The sequence below is a fragment of the Parambassis ranga genome, chromosome 13, assembly GCF_900634625.1.
Source record: "Parambassis ranga chromosome 13, fParRan2.1, whole genome shotgun sequence".
NCBI classification, from domain to species: domain Eukaryota; kingdom Metazoa; phylum Chordata; class Actinopteri; family Ambassidae; genus Parambassis; species Parambassis ranga.
In genome coordinates, this window is record NC_041033.1 from 15,839,944 (window position 1) to 15,859,773 (window position 19,830).

At 42.8% G+C, this 19,830-nt stretch overlaps 1 protein-coding gene across 1 annotated transcript in view; it reads left to right on the plus strand.

Moving 5' to 3' along the window:
- The window catches only part of LOC114444535 (roundabout homolog 2), a 48,072-nt gene continuing 28,242 nt past the window's right edge, over positions 1 to 19,830 (plus strand). Inside the window, exons 1-5 of the mRNA XM_028419173.1 lie at positions 1 to 100; positions 8,347 to 8,673; positions 18,050 to 18,207; positions 19,361 to 19,481; positions 19,569 to 19,707. Coding sequence (XP_028274974.1) covers positions 46 to 100; positions 8,347 to 8,673; positions 18,050 to 18,207; positions 19,361 to 19,481; positions 19,569 to 19,707 — 800 coding nt within the window. The 5' untranslated portion in view covers positions 1 to 45. The remainder of the gene's footprint in view (positions 101 to 8,346; positions 8,674 to 18,049; positions 18,208 to 19,360; positions 19,482 to 19,568; positions 19,708 to 19,830) is intronic.

The following is a 19,830-nucleotide window of genomic DNA, read 5'->3' on the forward strand; positions in this document are numbered from 1 at the left end:
GGCTGCAGACTCTGGAGGATTTTGGCACCTGGAGACAGTGAGGAGATGAACTTTGGACATTTACTACTTGTGGCCGTCTCATTCATCACCAGCGCTTCAGGTAAAATACACATTAAGACTTGTAAATCCTTCCCCTCTCTCTCTCTCTCTCTCTCTCTCTCTCTCACACACACACACACTCACACACACAGAGCCCATATGGCGTGACTGACTCGCAGTGTATCTTGACTTGTCTTATCGTGTTTCTGTCTCTCCAGATGGATGTAAATGTTGTGTTTAGCTGTTTCTCTGACAGCTGTTGGATCCTCCCGACAACAACAACAAAAAGGATGCTTACAAAAGAGAAAATGTCACACTTGCATTCATTTGTAACATTTAAATACCACGCTGAATGCCAAGAAGAGGCACATTTTTCTCAGTAAGAGAAGTCTTGGCACAGGGATACCATCAGTCAGACAGCAGGAGAGGTCACAGGAGGAGGAGTAGGTGCCCAGAGTGAGACTTCTATCTCAAACTCAGACAGGAGGAGGGTCACCATCCTCCACCCTCCGTGACACCATCATAGAAACACACACACATTATTAAAAATTGCTTTTAAAGGCTTGTGGTTGATTAACTTTGACAAAAGGATTATATTTATTTTAACCATTGCTCTAATAACAGCTTACATTTTCAAGACTTAATCCAAAGCAATTCATGAGAGTGCAGATGTTTGTTTGGGACTGAACGATTTCAGCTTAAAGGAAGTTTGTGAAAACAATAAATATGACTCTGATTTGATTTTAAAGGTTACCACAAATATTGATGTGTGTGAGATTTAAAAGTATCCTAATAACATGGATAGTATTTCTGCAGTAATACCTTAAAGTTGCAGTGAAGGGTTTTTGACCACTAGTAGTGCTATAGAGCAGTGTTTCTGATTCACGTCCTGCTGAATTCCTGCTGTTCATATGAAGGAGAATTAAGTACCAGACTCAAAGATGGTGGAAATATTGTTTCTAATGGACTCTGAACTGTAATTGTTGCTGGATTTAAGTGTGCATTATTATCGCCCTGTTTATTTTTGGGTTAGTGTCTCCGTTTTGCTGTGCTTCACTGGGTCTGGGTGGGTCTATTTAAACTCTGAATCTAGTCACTTTACTGTTCAGAGTTTTAGCTCTTTTAATTGTTTCTATGTTGGATTAGAGTTAACGATGACTGACTCTCTCTGAGCATTTTTAGGCTCTTATTCACAATGTTCCTAGGTTCGAAGCTATAACTTCATTTAACTCATGACGATTGTGGGCATGCTATCATACTAACAGTTGCTAATTGTGCCTGGCTGGGGTTTAGGCGAGGACAGTAAAAGCAACACAATAAGCTGAAAGATGCCCAGTAAAGCTGAATTGCTGCTATAAAACCTCTTTGTCATAAAAGTCGTCATGACAACTTGTTAGTCCTATGTGTGAGGTGTCTATTCTTACTTCTATCCTAACGTAGCCTTTTTCTGGTCATGTAACACTAACATCAGCTGATGTATCACCTCGCTGTATTTTCAGCGATGAGCCAGGTTTTTGAGTCCTGCTGCTCTTCGGCCCCTCTCGCCATGTGCTCACACTGCTTTATTATTATAAACTGGCACCTCTTCTCCACATTAAAGGTGCTGCTCACCACCCACACCATCTGCCTTCATCCATTCATCTGGAGCGGGGCATTTCCTCTTATTGCTACCTCTATTGTTTTGCATTCCCACAGAGTGATTTTCATAAAAGTGCTTGAAGAGAGAGGAGGAGAGGCTTCATGACTTCTGCTGGAACTGTGTTGAGGAAATACCCCGCTGGTCCATGTTACTGGCTGTTTTTTCCTGTAGAAAAACAGAAGAAGTGTGACGCTGTAAGCAGCTCAGCTCACAAACCAAATTGCAATTAATAGACGTCTAATTGAAATTCCAGTTATCTTGAGCTGCGCTCATACACACGGCCGTTGTGGAACTAATCAATGCTGAACAATCCTTAGCGGGTGATGTGTGTCCACTGACCACTGAATAAAGCCTGCTACAAGCCCCTGTTGATGAAATGAGCGCAGACGCTGGTTAGTCGTCGCCTGACGTGGCCCCCCCGGCCTTGAGTCATGTTGCCGGATGCTGATGATGTCGTCCCACTTCTGGTACAGTGGCTGATGACATCATTCAGAGATTAGATGGCAGCCGGGGAGGACAGTTGCTAAACGGAAGGCTCCAAACTCATTCTTATGCCAGAAGAAAATCAAACCTGACTCGTCTGCTTTGAAATGTAGTTTGCTTTGGCACGTTATCTTCCTCCCGCAGAGATTACTTGGCAATGTCACAAGAAGTCTTTGAATGTTTTTGGCCTTTTTAAGTATGTAAATGAATTGAAATTGAAAAAGACACGAGTAAAATCTCAGCAGACAGCCACTGGCCCTGCAGACGAGCTGCCAGCATTCTGCTGCCTGCATGTGGAAGTTGAGCTTTTTGTTGTTGCTGTTGTTGGTTGTGATGATCAGCAGATATATGAAGCTCTGACAGGTCCAGGTTCTTATGTGTGTGTGTGTGTGTGTGTGTGTGTGTGTTTTACTGCGAGCAGTCTGAGAGATCTGAAGCAAAACAAGACGTCCCCTCTGTGGCTTTGTTGTTTTCACACATTAGCGTGACAGCAGTACACTTCTGCCTCTGGGGAGGATGCAGGGTTAATATTTGTAAATACTAATTAATGGAAGCAGCCCCCCCCCACCCTACACCACCCCACATCCATTATGTAAGGGCACAGCTAGCAACCAACAAATGCCAGATATAGCCTGAATCAACAGGGTTGTGAAGATGCGATCTTGATCTCTTACCCTGCCTGCACCGTGTGTTAGATGAGGCAGAAACGTATGACACGCCACGGGCAAACATGTGGGCGTGTGTCAGAGTTTGCAATTAGGGCCGATGCAATAACTCGTCTATCAGAGCGGCGTGTGGCACTAATGTGCTTTCATTTAACGGTGGTTCTCTTGGATTGTTCTCATTTCCTCTGTGAATAAATTGGGAAAATTCTCACAGATCAGATGCAATCATTAGAATCGCTGCTTCTAATCATCATAATAACACACGCACACACACAATCAGCTCGGAACGGCTGAAATCCACGTCTGCTCTCACTGAGCAGAAAACAAAGAATCCTGACAAACATACAGCAGACCACTGCATGCATGTAGAGTGATAGAGATACAGAGTGTAGGGTATTAGTTGCAATTCACTTCCTCTTAAGCTGTTTACTGGTACAGAGAAGTATGAGTTTGGTTTATTGTTTGTTTGTGTGTCACAGCTTTACTTTAAGTGTTATTAGAGCAGCTCTTCCAGGTAAAAAGTGTTAAATTCCTCCATACACTCATGTCTGGGCAGACGTTCCCTCAGGAGAGCTAAAATTAGAGCTACAAGTGATTAAATATTTGGCATAGTATTGATCAGGTGGTCAGAACACAGCTCCAAACTAAGGTTTTCTCACATCCTCACAAAAAATCTGGCACATTTGGATGATAATACACCCGCCACATACGGAACATGGTTATACTAATGGCACATATTATCACAGTGAGCATCAGGAAGCAGGGTGGGGGTGGGGGTGGTGACTGACTCAGGAGTCGAGGGTGTGACTCCCCCTGACACCATGAGCTGTTTGGTTTTCACCTGTGCATAAGTTTTGTTTTTAATCATGGCTGGAGTTAAAAACAAGATAAGGGGTTAAGCAAAGGTTATAAGAAAAAACTTTCCCTTCACGGTCGACATTTTCGACGAGCTGCGGCCTGAGAAATCTGCTCACCTGTTCTGTTTCTGACTGAAATGCAGACCTCATGTTGCGTTTTCTCGGTGAGGATGGGCTGCCAGCACCTGTTGATGATGATGATATTATGAGCATAATAAAATTAGAACGAGTTTTATTTGGACAAATATGTGTTGCGCAACAGTTTGTCATCCATCAGCAGAGAGCATTGTTCAGAAATAGATCACATAACCACATGATTAATCAATCAGAATCAAGTGTTCAGTGAAGCTGTGCAGAGACTGAGTAGTGATTGACAGGAGTACTGTGAGCATCGGTCATTTGATGTGCCTGAGACTGATGGTATCTGCGATGACATTTTACTTTATTGTTGTGTGGGCTTCAAGCCTGTTTTTCTCATGGCAGATGAAATCAGATTTAGTAATCAGCTAATTTTGCTCAAAGGAGAAAATGTTATAGGTCGACACTGACCACCTCACTGTGTCCTCCGTGGTTGCACCATCATTACTTCACTTAACATGCACACATATGTTCAAATATGTGTTTATAAAGTTTAACAAACTCTGCAACAGCTCTGCATTGGCATTCCTTCAGCACAGTACTTGTTTAATTACCCAAAGCTGAATTAATTAAATTCCACTGAAGGAAAAGGCCTGATGTTCTCTAGAGTTAGGTGGAGGAAATCAGCAGGAGTGTTAGGAGCTGAACAATATCTGCAAAAAAAATATTATGCATCCCTTGGTGCAGAGAAACAGAGGTCGACAACAAATAAATGTTTGAATTGCTGTTCTGTACTGTACATACTGTACATGACTACACACAGAGTGCACAGTAAACATGTTTTTATGCGTGTTATACAGAAAACAGAGGTGTATGGGCGTTTTTTAAGATCATGTGTTACTTATGCTGTAAAACATTTAAGTTTTAAATTTAATTGTAAAACTTAAATTTAAGTGTTTAATTTGCAGATTATAAAGGGGAAAAGCTTCTTTTTAACGAGTCAACATGTATTTTCTGCTCTCTCTGTGAAAAGCACCTCTGTTTCTGACACATTCATCTCACACAGGACGGCCTTGAGAGTCTATTAGAGAGCGATAACCTTGCATGAGCTCTGCACGCTCTCATTCATTGCACATTGGACGACATCTCAAGGTCGACTGCCATTCACTCTTATGGCTTATCACGGCTCCGTTTCCACCCTCGAGCTCGTGGACGTTAATGTGTTAAAAAGAGTTTTCATTGATTGGTCCAGACCTGACAGCAGAAGTGTGTTCAGTGGAACTAACTGTGATTTTTTTTTTTTTTTTTAAACATTCAATTCAAGCTTCTTGAATCAATATCAACACATAATAAACTGAACATTTTGCACCCTGTGTATTCAAATAAAAGCCTGTTTACCGGCGCAGCGCCGGGATCGTTTTACCACACACGTCTTTGTTTTTGTTCACGGCTGTGTGCTGCTTTGTGTCATGTAGTTTGCTGCTGATAAGCCACTGTAAATAATTCCATGAATGTGAACGGAAGCGCTGTGACGCATCAGTCAAACACGTAATGACAGCTACATGATCTGAAGTCTTAGTTTGTGACACATGTTTTCCTGTGTTGGTGTAATTTGTTCTGAAACTCTCCTACATGCCCTTCAACCACTTGTAAAATTTAAAAGTCATTTCACACCAGAATGGCCCAGATTAAGAATTTTTCACACAAATCAAGTCTCTCTCTAAATTCCCACATGTGCTGGGATATCTCTGAGGACCGAGCGCGGGCTCTAATGGGCCGTGTTTATGATCCGACGGAAAACATACCTTCACAGTGGTCCCCATTATCGCCTGTGACATTTATTTTTTCCAGGCGCACAAACAGGAGCTGACAGTTTCTTTTTTTCCAACTGAAAGGTGCTTTCAACTGCTGCACCACAATCTTCCTGTCACCAGGCAAAACATTACTCTGAAAAAATATTCTTTCTCAAAGAGAAAGCGCGTCGTGCTCAAAGTGGCGTGGACTCTTTTCACTGATTGCATGCTTGTCACCGGAGCAGGTTGCTGCTTGTCACTTCGGCCACCTGAACATGTTGTTACTATTCATTTTGAGACGAGACACAACATCAGCATGGCGCCACATTGAGTCTGTGGCATGTTAGCTGTAGCTGTAGTGAGTGTCCATTGACCTCCAATAATGATTCCGATGCTGACTCACTGTATGTTTGGAGGTGTTAGAGGCTTTTGTTGTGTTAGTTATCAAATGAAACTAATACACAAAACATTGTCGTGGTGACATTTGTGCCATTCAAATCATTTGAAGACTCTCAAACACACTCATCACAAGGACAGCCAAACAAAACAGAGCTGCTGTACATGTGTGTAATAATGATTGATAGATATTTGATCATTTTTCCTTCCTTTCCTGGAGCTTGTAAGCTCTGATCAAAGAAATCAATGATGAGCCTCTATGGACGGACACACACCTCATAAATTCCCTCTCACATTAGACCTTCAGTCGTCAGTGTAAAAGGCTGATTTGCATGTTTCTGCAGCTCTCTGCAGGGTGTTTATTCGCACCTGCTCCTAATCGACAGCGATGCAAAAGTAAACAGTAATTTTTTTGCATTTTTTTCTACATTGACATCTTGCGTTTTTCAAATTGTAGCCGTTTCCATCTAGCATTTATGGAAAATACATAATACATACTGCAACACCTGATGATATGTGTAGAGGTTGCACATTGTAAATTAAGATGGACAAACTCTCATGGTGGCCATGACATGTAAGTTAATCCTCTTAGACTCAACAAATGTGTTGAATACTCTCTTTTGTATCCATCCTCTAGTGGCCACTAATAGAACTGCAGTTTGTTGTACATGGCCCTGTGATGGATTGGTGACCTGTCCACGGTTTACCCCGCCTGTTTACCTGTTGTAGGTGTCAACTGCTAAACTAAACACCTGCTGCTAAACATTTCTTTCCAGATTCGATGAAGGCCAAAAAAAAACTGGAGCTGATGCTTAATTTTGCTCAATATTTGCTGCATGTGTAAATGTTTACCACCTCAACCATAGGTGACTACATGGTAATGTCGTGTGTTAGCGCTGCCCTGTCATTTGAAAGTTTGGAACTTGCCTCTGTTGCATTGTGGGAAGTGTTGAGTGTGTTTGAAGTGTAAACCAGGAGTTGTCTTATATGAGCTCCTTGCTTTTAGAGTTTGAACTTTCAAGTCTTTTATAATCTGTATTTTCAAGTACATAAACTCAGGGAGTGGAATAGAGAACTCTATTTAGACGACCACCCTCTCTCTCTCCCTGTTTATATATATATATATATATATATATATATATACGTTTTTGTGATAAAATCCAGTTATCACTGAAGAGGAAGTGAAGCTCAGAGTGATGTAACTGCATTACATGAGCTGGGATTTGAAATCCTTTGCGTGCTTTCAAAACATGGTTCAACACCAGGACATGAGTGCGCTGCAGAGAGAGACTGTTTCCTGAGGATAAACTCAGTCAAACATTTCCATGTGTACAATACACTCTACAGAAGTGATGGAGAAAGCACGTTATGACGTTATCTCTGAGGATTATCTGGAGATAGACGCCGCTTCTCCTTTTGTAAACAAAAATGTGTTTTTTATGTGACAACGGCTGAAGGTGCCACAGTGTAAAGACTCTATTAGTATTCCTGCATTTAGTGCTTGGAGACGTAGCGGCTTGTGACTCCGGGGTGTTGAGCTGAGCTGAGCTGAGCGGCGCTCTTTAGATGTTTACTTCAGGTTTATGCCATGATGGCGACTCGGCGGCCTGCGCGGATCAAACCAGTTCATAAAATCTGCTTACAGCTGCAAAGTGAGGGTTTATCCTTGATGCCTGTGATTTAAGTATAAGCATGTGTGTCATTAGGTTATTCCTGACTGCTCCTCTCCAGTGATAATGGAGGATTTTTAATGCCGTCTAGATTATGTGCTGGAAATAATGCCTCAGACAGAGCAGCACAATAATAAGTGGCACAGTGACCATTTCATTTTTTTTTTTTTGAGAGTGAGGGGAGACCATCTGTTCCTCAGAACCAAACTAAAAGAGGCAGCATTTTGAATAATTCATTTTTCTAACTGTGGCACATTGTTGGAGACATTTGGTATAAAAGCTTACTTCAGGTCTCCAAGCATTGTTCCTTTTCTCTCACAGCCAGGCGAAGATAGCAGTGGATCCCTGGAGAAACAAAAAAATACCAGAGTTATCTATATCTCTGTGTCTCGCTCGCTTCAATGCAAAGATCTCCTTGTGTTATCTCAGGTTTGCAATGACTATCATCCCCACATCTGCAGCAGCCCGGACTGACACACAGATTGCCCATTACCATATCACATGGGTGATTGCATCCTCGCTGCGGGTTCAGACAAAAATACTAGAGCATGTGTATGTTGCTGTGTGCTGAGTGTATGAATAGATGTCAGATGTTTCTATTTACCTGAAAGGCACGGGTTGAAATTGTGATGTCTTATTGCATCTGGAATGGAAGGAGGCCTCTTTCTCTTTTGTCTAAGATTACATGTTTTTCATGAATAATGTCTGCCTGATTCTGCCTCGCAGGGTCCCGAGCACGGTTTGAAGACAGCGCGCCTCGGATTGCGGAGGACCCCTCTGATCTGATCGTCTCGAAGGGGGAGCCTGCCACCCTCAACTGCAAGGCGGAGGGCCGACCCGTGCCCAGCATTGAGTGGTACAAGGATGGGGAGCGAGTGGAGACAGACAAGGATGACCCCCGTTCTCACCGCATGTTGCTGCCCAGCGGCTCCCTCTTCTTCCTGCGCATCGTGCACGGACGACGGAGCAAACCTGACGAGGGCATCTACACCTGTGTGGCCCGCAACTACCTGGGAGAGGCCATTAGTCGTAACGCTTCGTTGGAAGTTGCAAGTAAGTCTGATCACTATCCTAAAATGTGTGTGGGTGTGTGTGTTTGCTTGCACTGTCTTGATAGTTGTGTCCCAGATTTTTTTTTTGTGAGCCGTCTGGCAGCTTTATGGAGGTCCACTGGAGAGCTGGCTGTGCTTAAAAATAATGGCACAAAACCAGCCGACTGCAGGAAGCAACCCCTGAAAAGATGGCGGAGATTAATCCAGTAATAAGTAATGGCCTGTGGATTTGTTTCTAATTTAAGCCTGCAGTAGAGACAATGATACATTTTGTCTTTAGTCTTTATGTCAGTGTTTAATTACAGGTTTAGAATCATTTTTTGTTGCAGGCAAAACTTATTCATTTTAAAGCACAAACTCCCCAGACATTTAAAGGAAAGTCTGGCATTTGTAGATGTCAGGTCTCACCCTACATAATTAGGATGTATGACAATAAGTGAAGTACCTGCCATATCTTTTTAAGCATTAAATCAATATACATTTTTAAGAGTCCCTGCAACAGGTAATGCAATCTGGGTTTTACTGCAAAGTTTAGTACTACATCTATCCATCATCCATCCATCCATCCATCATCTGAATCCACTTTGTCCATTAGTACAAGGTCACAGGGGACTGCAGGCAAGGTCACCACTTTATTATAGGGCCAATATATAGAGACAAACAACCATTCACATTCACACCTATGGCTAATTCAGTGTCTCCATTTAACCTAACATGCACGTCTGGTATGTAAAAGACGGCAGGGGTACCCTGGAGAAAATCCACACCTAGCTGAGAGGCCATTGCTAACCATTGCACCCCTTCTCAAACATTACATACATGCCTACTTTCTACTTTTGGGAGGAAATCAAAAGGAAATGGATTTATCAATATTATATGCAGCCTTATATATGTTAACTGTACAGAAACAGGGACAATGTTGATTATATTTACATCTTAAATGCAGAATCTTGACTGATATTTATACAGTGTGGAATTAGTTACTGCATTATTGGCAGTATTTAAGTAAAAGTGAGAGAATAAAGTAGCTAATTCCACTCCAGACTCTGTTACAGAGATTTGGGAGTCACAGAGATTAGTGTCAGTCAGGAAAGAAGTGGGAGGAAGAGTTTTGTGTAGCTGTAGGAGGATTCATGCCCTGAAATGCACCTTTCTCTCCTCTAGTTTCTCGTCACATCAGTCCTGCAGTATGAAATCCTGCACCGCTGTAGAAACAGCACGGTCATGGCTGGAAGTGAGACAGAACTCTGACACATCTGTTGTGCAGGATGTTATACAGCCATAAATCATAACAACACAAGTTGAATTTCTTTGTCATAGCGGTGACATTCTTATCCTTACTTTTCAGCAGCAAAAGTGAAAATGGCTGAAAAAAAGTGATAGAGACAGAATAGGATGCAGCAAAAACCTAAAAAAATGTCCCAAGAAATGTCAGGCCAATGCTATGAAGGACCGGTGAAATGTGTGGATGTTTTTATATATAAAGCTTCACTGGTCTATTATCTGGAATACACCTTACACTGTCACTGATACTCACCTGCACTACACTGCCAGACTGACATCACCTGAGGGTCACCTCTGCTGCTGTGGAGTGTGTGAGCTTCCTCATATGTCGCCTGGTATTTTCTCCTCCTTGGTCCAGTGACACGTGCCAGTGTGTACCCCCCCACCCCCCCACCTAATCGTGCCAGCGTGGCTCAGCCTTGGGCTGAACTGTGGCTCTCTTTGGCACGAGGAAATGGATTAGTCAGTGGGTTGATTAGGGGAAGGAGCATAACAGATTAGCAAGGTCGAATTGTCCTCGTTAAAAAAACACAAAACAGCAATTTGAGCATGGCCTTATCTGCCACCATATTGAGCCTTCCTTACAGGCTGTGTGTGAGTGTCTGTGTCTGTCTGTGTGTGTGCTTGTATGCTCACGGCTGGCTGACCTCATATGTAGCTCGTGTCCAAAAATAGGGACAGCCTCCTTCAGATATACTGTATATTGGGAACCATAAGCGACTGCAGCTAATGCAGTTAAAATGCGTACGCTGTCCTTTAAACAGCTGATAATGAACGGTAGCTTTGTGTGCTGCTGCAGATTACTGCACAGTCTTACTGGCATGATGACCTGCAGGCTCACAGTGACTAACAGTATTAATAAGTGCTTGTTTTGTGTCGTAATCTCACTGCCTGCAGCTAGCCGGGGCATATGCTAAGACAGCATGGTGGTGGTCTTAGACTCCCCTCTCCCCTCCGTGTGAGGTTGCGCTGACTGTGGGGTAAATATTGACCCAATTAGCTCTGGCAGGGAGGGTGGAAGGAGGGAGGGAGGGGTGTGCAGTGTTAATGAGAGGCCAGTTTTAAGCTGGTGGTCTTGCAGGAGTGTGTGTGTTGGTCGTGGCTTGCTGTGTGTGGAGTCTGAGGAGCAACAGGTGGGAGGAGGAAGAGCTTTAAACTCCCACTGAGCGGTAATTAATACCGATGCATCTGTTCCACTGTTCAGACCTGGGAGCAGGAGTGCTGACACTGACCCGGTTTCAACCGCATTAATTACTCAGCTATGATGCAGTCCTGCACGACTCACTCTGCTCATACATTTTGTTTGAGTAATCTGATGATTGTGCTTATTGCTTTGAAGAGATGTGTGTGTGTGTGAGAGAGAGAGTTAGCTGGTGTCTAAACTTTTCTCTCTTTTTAATCCTTTGGTTCGTCCATAAGGGGACAGTTCAGCCCAAAAATCAAATATTCATATATTTTCCTGCAGTGCTGTTTATTGACTCATCTGCCATGAGCAGCAGGGTTCTGAAGACTTCTGTCTTTTTCGTTCTGAAATTATGGCTCTATTGCTCAAGAAAAGTCACAGACCTCGTTCTAAATTTCATATAAGAGCTGGCATCAGAATCACTGCTCACAAAGTGCACCGATCCGTCCTGACAGGCACATTAATGGCACCCTCCTCAGTTAACTCAAAATCACTTCTTCATTTTAAATAACAAACAAAAAGCAGAACAAATTGCACAAAAATGCTCTAAAAAACAACCAGAAATTGTTGCTCGGGAGGAAAATAAAACCCAAGTCATAAAATGAATGATTTTTATTTTATAGTACTGCTCCATCTGAGTGGTACTCAAAGCACTGAGGTTCATATAAACCCATTCTAGAGGCCTGCCTGTTAGGACCAGCTTCAGGTTAAGTGTGTTGTCCTCATGGTTGCCCAGGTCACACAGAGGGGTCAGAGAGCCAACAGCCAAATACAAATACAGTGATTTCTTTATAATGTAATATTTTAAAACGTGACAGGACTGAAAAACGCCCACAAACGTCACTAGAAGCTGTTCTTAAAGCTCTATTCTTGTGTCTGACATGCGCAGAAATACAATCTGTATGCCTGGAGAAGCATAACTCCTCTTGTACTGACATGTATTATCCCTTCAGAAATGAATGCTGTTTGAACACAGTCTCTCACACCTTAATTGGATTAATGTGATCATATTGACTGTGTGTGAGTGAACAGCGGATCTCTGTCGATCCTTTTATCTGTTTTTGGTGACGATTAAGCTACAAATTTAGTTTAGCTTCAATGCTTATGCAGGACGAGTTGAGATGCATTCACATTTAGTGTGTGACATATTTCTTTATTTTATTTCATATTCCTAAAAAGTAGCAAATTGGCAATGTTTAAGGGGAGAAATCCAGCAGAAACAAAGGCTGACTTCATCTCTGAGTCATAATTGCTCAAAATAATTCAAACCCCTTGGATAGAACTCTTTGTTGAGCTGACGTTTGCTGCATATTTGCAGTTTAAGTAATGTTTTTGTTATGCTTAAATGCATTTTGTGCACCCTGAGGTCCACACATTGCGCTCTTCCTATCACCCTTCTAGAGCACCTTGCAACAGCAGTGAGCTCCAGAATGCCAGCAGCTGTCATTATTCAGTCATCTTTTGTACTGTAGGCTGCCAGTAACCGGCTGACTTGCCCGACAGTTGAAAAACCAGAATAATGAGATAGTAGGAGTGGACTGAAATCGCCCCCCCCCCCCTCATCCTCCTCCTCTACTCCGACCTTCCAAACTGAGACTTTCTGCAGCAACAGCCCGTGTGTGTTTCAAAAGTCATGAATGTGTGTTTGTCTGGATGAGGAGACGATCACGTGGTGCGGCAGGATTAGGATAAAGTAGGACAAATAAAAAATCAAACTTACTTAAAAGCCTCTGGAGCCAGATGTTCCTCGTACTCCTGATGAGGGATTATGAAGGAATCAAAGTTGTGGTTGCAGCTTGTGGTGTCTTGGCTGCTTCTGCTCTCTGTTCTCTTTTCACTAGAGAGAATCAGCAGGTGTGTATTATTATCCTCGATGAATACGGTTCATACACCATTTAGAACGTCTGTCAAAGCCTAAGAAATATTGTCTCCGTGCTGTGTGTGTGTGTTTGTAATTGAAACGTCATCGCGTTTGTGGGAAGTGAAGGAATTTATGAGCGAGGCTTTCTCATAGAGGCTGTTTGCCCCCGAGCGCCTTCTCATCCTGCATCAACACTATCAGACAATGGGTGGATTAAAGCGATCTCTCTTCTCTGCAGGCAAAGCGACCATTAGCTATGACAGGGCAGCATCATGGCAATGGGATTATACCACCTCACTAACGGGTTTACGGCTCGCCAAAATAAAAGAACAATGGCAGCAAAGCAACGGGTCGTCTCAGGCTCTCTGAAACATGGAGCTTCTCAGGCCTCCAGAGTTTTAACATAGACTGTGTGTAACTATGTGGACGATGCTCCACCTGTCAACCGGCTGTCTGCCTAAGCTCCCAATACAGGCAAACAAAGAGGTGGAGTGAAGCAAGCACTCAATGACTCCCACCTGTAATACTCTATGTGACATTTTACATATGTCTACTGCTGCTCTTAAACCAGACCTGCCGTATGTGATCAGACCTAACCTTTCAATAACTTATTTATCACAATCACAGGGCATCTAAATGCTGTACATTTATGCTGTAAATTGCAAAGCGGGTTTTAAGTACTTAAAGGCATCAATCTGAACCCTTGGTTCAGTCACACAAACCCTCCTTGAAGATAAATTAAGAAACCTTTATTAGTCCCACAATGGGGAAATTGCTTAAGGCAGCCCAGCAAAGAGCACCATACACCAGTGAGTACACTGGAGGTTATGCAGGTAGCGTGCCTTGCCCAAGGACACACAACAGTGACTTGAACCACCAACCTTCCGGTTATTGGACAACCCTGCCATACCACTGAGCCACTGCTGCACTTTTAAATGTCTATGCATAGACTGGCTGTGTTTCAGATAAACTGGCCACTGTCACTGACTTTTTTCTGGTGTTCATGTGTGATGACGTGATGTTCTCCTAACATTGCTGGATGTGTTAATTAGCTCTGCTTCGATTCTTCCAAAACACTGAACATTAAAATGTGCTCAGTGTGGAACACACATGAAGATTTGTTGATCTTGTTATGGTTTTAAGTTCAGGTTCAAGGAACAAGGTAAAGAGTCAGAAAGCAGAGCTTTACTAACCATAAAGCCAAGACTCTATCCAAAAGTCACAACTGGAAAAAAACCCAAAAACAATAAAGACTGCAAAAATAACAATAAAACACAGGAACAAGCAACAAACAAGGTACAGGCTGACACAAACAAAGAGGAGCGCAAGACTGAAATACACAGACACAGGTGAAAACAATCAGGGCGGAGCAGGTGATCAACAAAGTAAAACACACAGAGAGACACAAGGAAGCAGTCCTTTCAAAATAAAACAGGGAATCCAACAAAACCATTCTCAAAACACCAGAAACTAAATAAACTATCAAGGAGTCAAAAGAACATCATGACGTGTTTTGTGTTTTTTGTGCTTCCTCATTGTAAACGTTGTTCCTTTTTTTAGCTGAAGCCAGATTCTCAGTCAGCATCACTCTTCACCACTCCTTTGTAGCTTCTTCTGCATAAACAGAGACACGCAAACAACGTGATACTATGAATCAGCCTTTAATCAGCCCTCTACATGCAATACAAGCCATTTTCATGTGACTAATCTCTCTTATTTTCTATGCTCATTTCTTTCCCCCCCAAAAAAACACTAACAGATGGCTTTTCTGCTGCATTTAGCTCCTGTCAGCTCAGCGCTGTTTTATAGAGATAAATATCACTTAAATTCAAATGAATCTTCTCCTGAGAGATTAAATCTCCTAATCTGTATATCCCTGAAATATTAAAGTCGTAAAAATAATGGGTGAGTAGCACCCGCAGATATAATGACGACGCTGTCCAAAAGTCATTAAGGCCTGCTTTGCCATTGTTTAAGCTCAGAGGAAGCGCCTCGGGGGAATGTGAGGCTTTGTCTCTGCAGAGGCCGGGTCAAACCTCAGCTCCTCTGCAGTAACCAGGCTGCCTGTCTGAGCCCAGGGTAGACTGACAGGAGTGAGAGCACAAAGCCTGGTTTAGAGGGATTATTTGGCCGACCTAGTCATATCATGTCTGAGGAGTTAAGTCAGGGACAGTAGCCCCTCGGGTGGGGGAGTTTGTTTCTCTGTTTCCGCATTGCGATCGTCATCATCACACACACAAACATCCGTGGGAAACTCTGTTTAGCATGGCAGACTTTAAAGCTGGAGCGAGGACCGATCACATTAACTTGAACACATCTTCAAAGAAAGTGTTAGAACTTGTGCTGCAGTGTTTGGCGGTGGTGATGTCAGGAATATATTCTGCTCTCTGGCATGTGTTTCAACCCTCAAATGTCCCACTTTCTGCTCTCTGCCTGTGCCCAGGGACTCTGGGATTCAAATCCTAAAGGTGCTGGTGTGTGTGTGCATAAGTTGTCTGTGCCTCAGTGTGTGTGTGTGTGTGTCCATATCTGTATGTTTGTGTGCGCAGTTCAGGGATTAGCTCTCCACCCATAACTTTTTCACTTCAGTCACCATGGCAGTGAAACAAAGGTCTCTGCGTGCTCATCTAACCAGGCCTTACAGACTGAGAGTCTAAAAATAATGCAGTGCTTTCAATTAGCCCCACAGCTCTGCAAAGCATTCGAAACAGGCAGCCAAGTGAACAGGCTCGGCTGATTTGGTGAACAGACCTCGGGGAGGAGTGTGAGCTCCTCTGCTGTTTATAGTCCACATGTATCTTTACCTTATGTTTTTTGGGAGAGGATGTCCCCAATCTCAGCTACCTGAGACATAATATTGTTTGACGATGAAAAATTAAAACATCGCTGCGGCACAATGAGAAATTTGATGATGTCAGTGAGGTTATTTACACAGAAAATGAGGTAATCGTCAGTTAAATTCCACATTTCAGTTCGAGCCGAGTTTGCCACTTCACCAGGTTTTGTAATATTTATCATCATTTAGTGAAGACAATCATCATCGCCAAACAAAGAGTGAGGAATGATTTACCGTCTTTAAACAGCCGTGATGAAGTCATTTCAGATGAGGTTTTATTCATGCCCAGTGGGTCTGAATATCGATTCTGTATTAAAGGCCAGCGCTGCCATGTTGACACTGTCAGGCACAGCGCCGGGTAATGAATGTAGCATACATTTAGTTATGTACTCAGAGTAATTGGTTCAGAAAGGATAAGTGCAAGTCGATTTAAGGTGGATTAGGGAAATGTCACTTAATTCTTAAAGACTTAAGGGTTAACTGGGATTAACACAATGCTACTCACTACTGATAGATCAAGCTTCGTTACATGTAGGTTACAATGATATTGGTGGCAGGTTACGGTGGTTGTTGCTAACACAATATTTTTGAGATGACAAAACTGACATGATTTAACAACAGAACTATGTAATATGGAACAAAGAATAATGCTAACTGGATGTGTCCACAACATTTCCACCAGTTTTGTTTATTTTAGACTGGAGGTACTTTTAATATTGCATTATAATTAAAATTTTATTCAGTTAAGAAGCCATAAATGTATGAAAGGGATGATCCACTTTCAGCTATTCTAAAAGTTAATCAAGCATTGACGTTAAAAAAAAAAAAATCAGTATTCCCAGAGTTCTTAATAGGTGTATTGTTATCTGTTTTGGCCACTGAATGGAAAAATCCATTTTCAGCACATTTATATTTGAGGCCAGCTTTTGTTGCTTCATGTTCACATAGAGGAGAGCAGTTTAAACATCCTCATTCATCATGTAGTAGACCAGAGTGACAAAGATGGAGAAGAATCAAGAAGAATAACAGAACAGGAGGTCCCCATGTTGTGTTAACACCAGATTCTATACACCATATATTTTGATGTTAGATAGATAGATAGATAGATAGATAGATAGATAGATAGATAGATAGATAGATAGATAGATAGATAGATAGATAGCTGCAGTTATTGTGCTGCTAACTGGCATTAACCCTATCCTGAGCACAAACACTTGACTTAACTAACCAGCATATTGAAAAAAGGTGAAAGTGAAGTTAATGTTTTGTTTCCATGGACTGCAGATTGGCAGAAAGCAGATCTTTCATCTTTTCATCAGTGAAAGATTCACTGAAATATTCATGAAAGTGTAAAAGGAGACTGTAATGATTGATTATGCTGGAATAATACACTTTGGCTGAGGGCCTGACGGCTGTGGCTACAGGATGTGGTCTGTCGTGATGAGTGAAGCCATTTTTTTATGTGCGTGTGTGTTTGAAAATGTGAGCCTGTCAGCATCCGACTATGAGTTTCCATTGTACAGGAGGTCTCATGAGAAGGCTCAGTTCACAGTTCACTCCGAGGCTTTCATCTGTCAGTCACAGCAAAAGATTAGAAGATATCAGGGGTCGCCGTGTCAAACTTCTCATCCTGTCGTCATCCGCAGTGTGGCAGGAGCTCAAACTTCAGGGTTGACACAAGGATAGGCCTGAGTCACAGCTGCGCCGCGGATAAGATCAGCAGATTCAAATCAGAGACACAATCCTTTCATTAATGCAGTGGCCATTTTTTCTCCCTCACACACTTGGCTAAATTATGAATGCGCCGTTATTTGTTTACTCCATGTTGGACGGAGCGATGTGCATTATTCATCCGCTCTGACAGGAGAGACGGCAGAGCAGGACGCATGCGTTTGAAAACATTAAAACCAAGCACAGTCTAACGAGGCCGTTGCCGGGGGATTCGAGCAGTCATGCACATGCAAACACAATCATCGACTTCCTCTCAATAAGCTTGTTTTCAGCCAGCTCCCAGCAGAAAGATGGTTCATCCAGGAATAAAGGCAGCTTAAATTATTTCCAAAACAAAGTGCTGTTTCATTGACGCTGCTGCTCATATGGCTGAGCTGCTGCTGGCCGATCTGCAGGTCTGATTTCTAGCCTTTTGTTTTTAAACACATCAGACAGACAGGGCTTCTGAAGCTAATTAGATTTCTTTGTGTTTTCTTTTTCAGTCCTGAGAGATGATTTCCGGCAGGCCCCGAGCGACGTGGTGGTGGCTGCTGGTGAGCCTGCTGTGCTGGAGTGTGTGCCTCCACGAGGTCACCCCGAGCCTACAGTGTACTGGAAACGCAACAACGCCCGCGTCACCCCCAAGGATGATCGCATCTCTGTGAGTCACAACGAATAGGAGACATGTCATGAAAACACTCATACACTCCGTGAGCTGTTTTTCATAAAGAAGAAAGAAAGAAAAACATCACTAGAAACATGGCAGAACCAGTGATTATGTAGCTATGTTCACTGCAAACAAAATGGCTTCCAAGAAAATGGTGGAGAAGCTTGTTGCAGATGGGAGAACCTAGCCTTATAAGACGAGTCTGATTAACTATTCCATGATCTTCTCTGTAATATAACTGTAATAAGTAGGAACAGATAACTGATAAATAAATAAAGCATAGTGGTGTGAAAAACTGCACTTCCTCAAATGGCCCCTTGAGGCTCAAACATACAAGTCATGAATTTCTACTGTATACTTACTGTGGGTGACGGGTGGGTGCTGCCCAACAGTCTCAGATCCACTCACTTTGCATGTTCTCTTCGCCTGTATGAGGATGGTGACACCTCCAACAATGTGATGGAATTTTTCAGGTCAATAATGAACTGAAAACTCTACCGAGTGACGACCTTGTCGCTGACGCCTCACACCGCACATTAGAGACCTACACTTGCACATGAAATGACATGCTGGCTGTGCAGTGCAGAGTCAAACATACACTATCCTGATGTAACTATTGGTGCACTACACACACACATCCATGCCTCTAAAGTGCTTTTTGTTTTTGTCTGAATGAATTGATTAAACATGCTATAGCTGCATTCATTTAGGCAGGAATCTCTTATTTAACTGTGAGGGATACCCATTTAGACTCACCACAGTTTCAGCAGAGCATAATTCCACACAGGCACCTTTGTGTGCTGTGGACTGACTCCACTGTCACTGTTGTTGTGTCCACTCATGTGTTAAACTAACAGCTGGAACCAGGGCTTTTTTTGGAAATGTGGAGGCTAATGAAGAGTATTGTTTATATCACTAATAGACGCACTGTATGAGGAGGTCTTTACTTTATATACAAGAAGAAATAAGTGCTTTACAACATCACAGTGCATCTTATTGAAGTATACCATAGAGACCTACTGTGGATGGGTGGTTTATAAACCTCTCCCAAATGTGGACCTCCTCATTAAAGGCTGTGATGATGGTGTTGAATTGAATCAGTTTTTCTTCGTCTGATGCTTTGAGCTGTCACTGTGCTGTTTTACAGACGCGTGGGGGAAAACTAATGATCTCTCACACCAGGAAGAGCGATGCTGGCATGTATGTTTGTGTGGGCACTAATATGGTTGGCGAGAGGGACAGCGACCCTGCAGAGCTGGTGGTGTACGGTGAGATGCAGATATATTTATGATGATGGAAAATCCTGTGAAACCGCACCGCTGTGTTTAAAAAGCCTTCATTTCTGGCTCCTCCAGAGCGCCCCGTGTTGGTACGGAGGCCGGTGAACCAGGTGGTCATGGAGGAGGAGACTGTGGATTTCCTCTGCGAGGTCCACGGGGATCCTGCTCCTACTGTACGATGGAGGCGAGAGGAAGGGGAGCTTCCCCGTGGGAGGTGAGGGTGACTGACGTGGGTGCAGACCAATAGAGAAACAGCACACCAGGCTGGATCAGGAATGCAGCTTTGACAGAGAGACATGAGTCTTAAATTGGGTTATTAGCACATGTGACCTAGAAA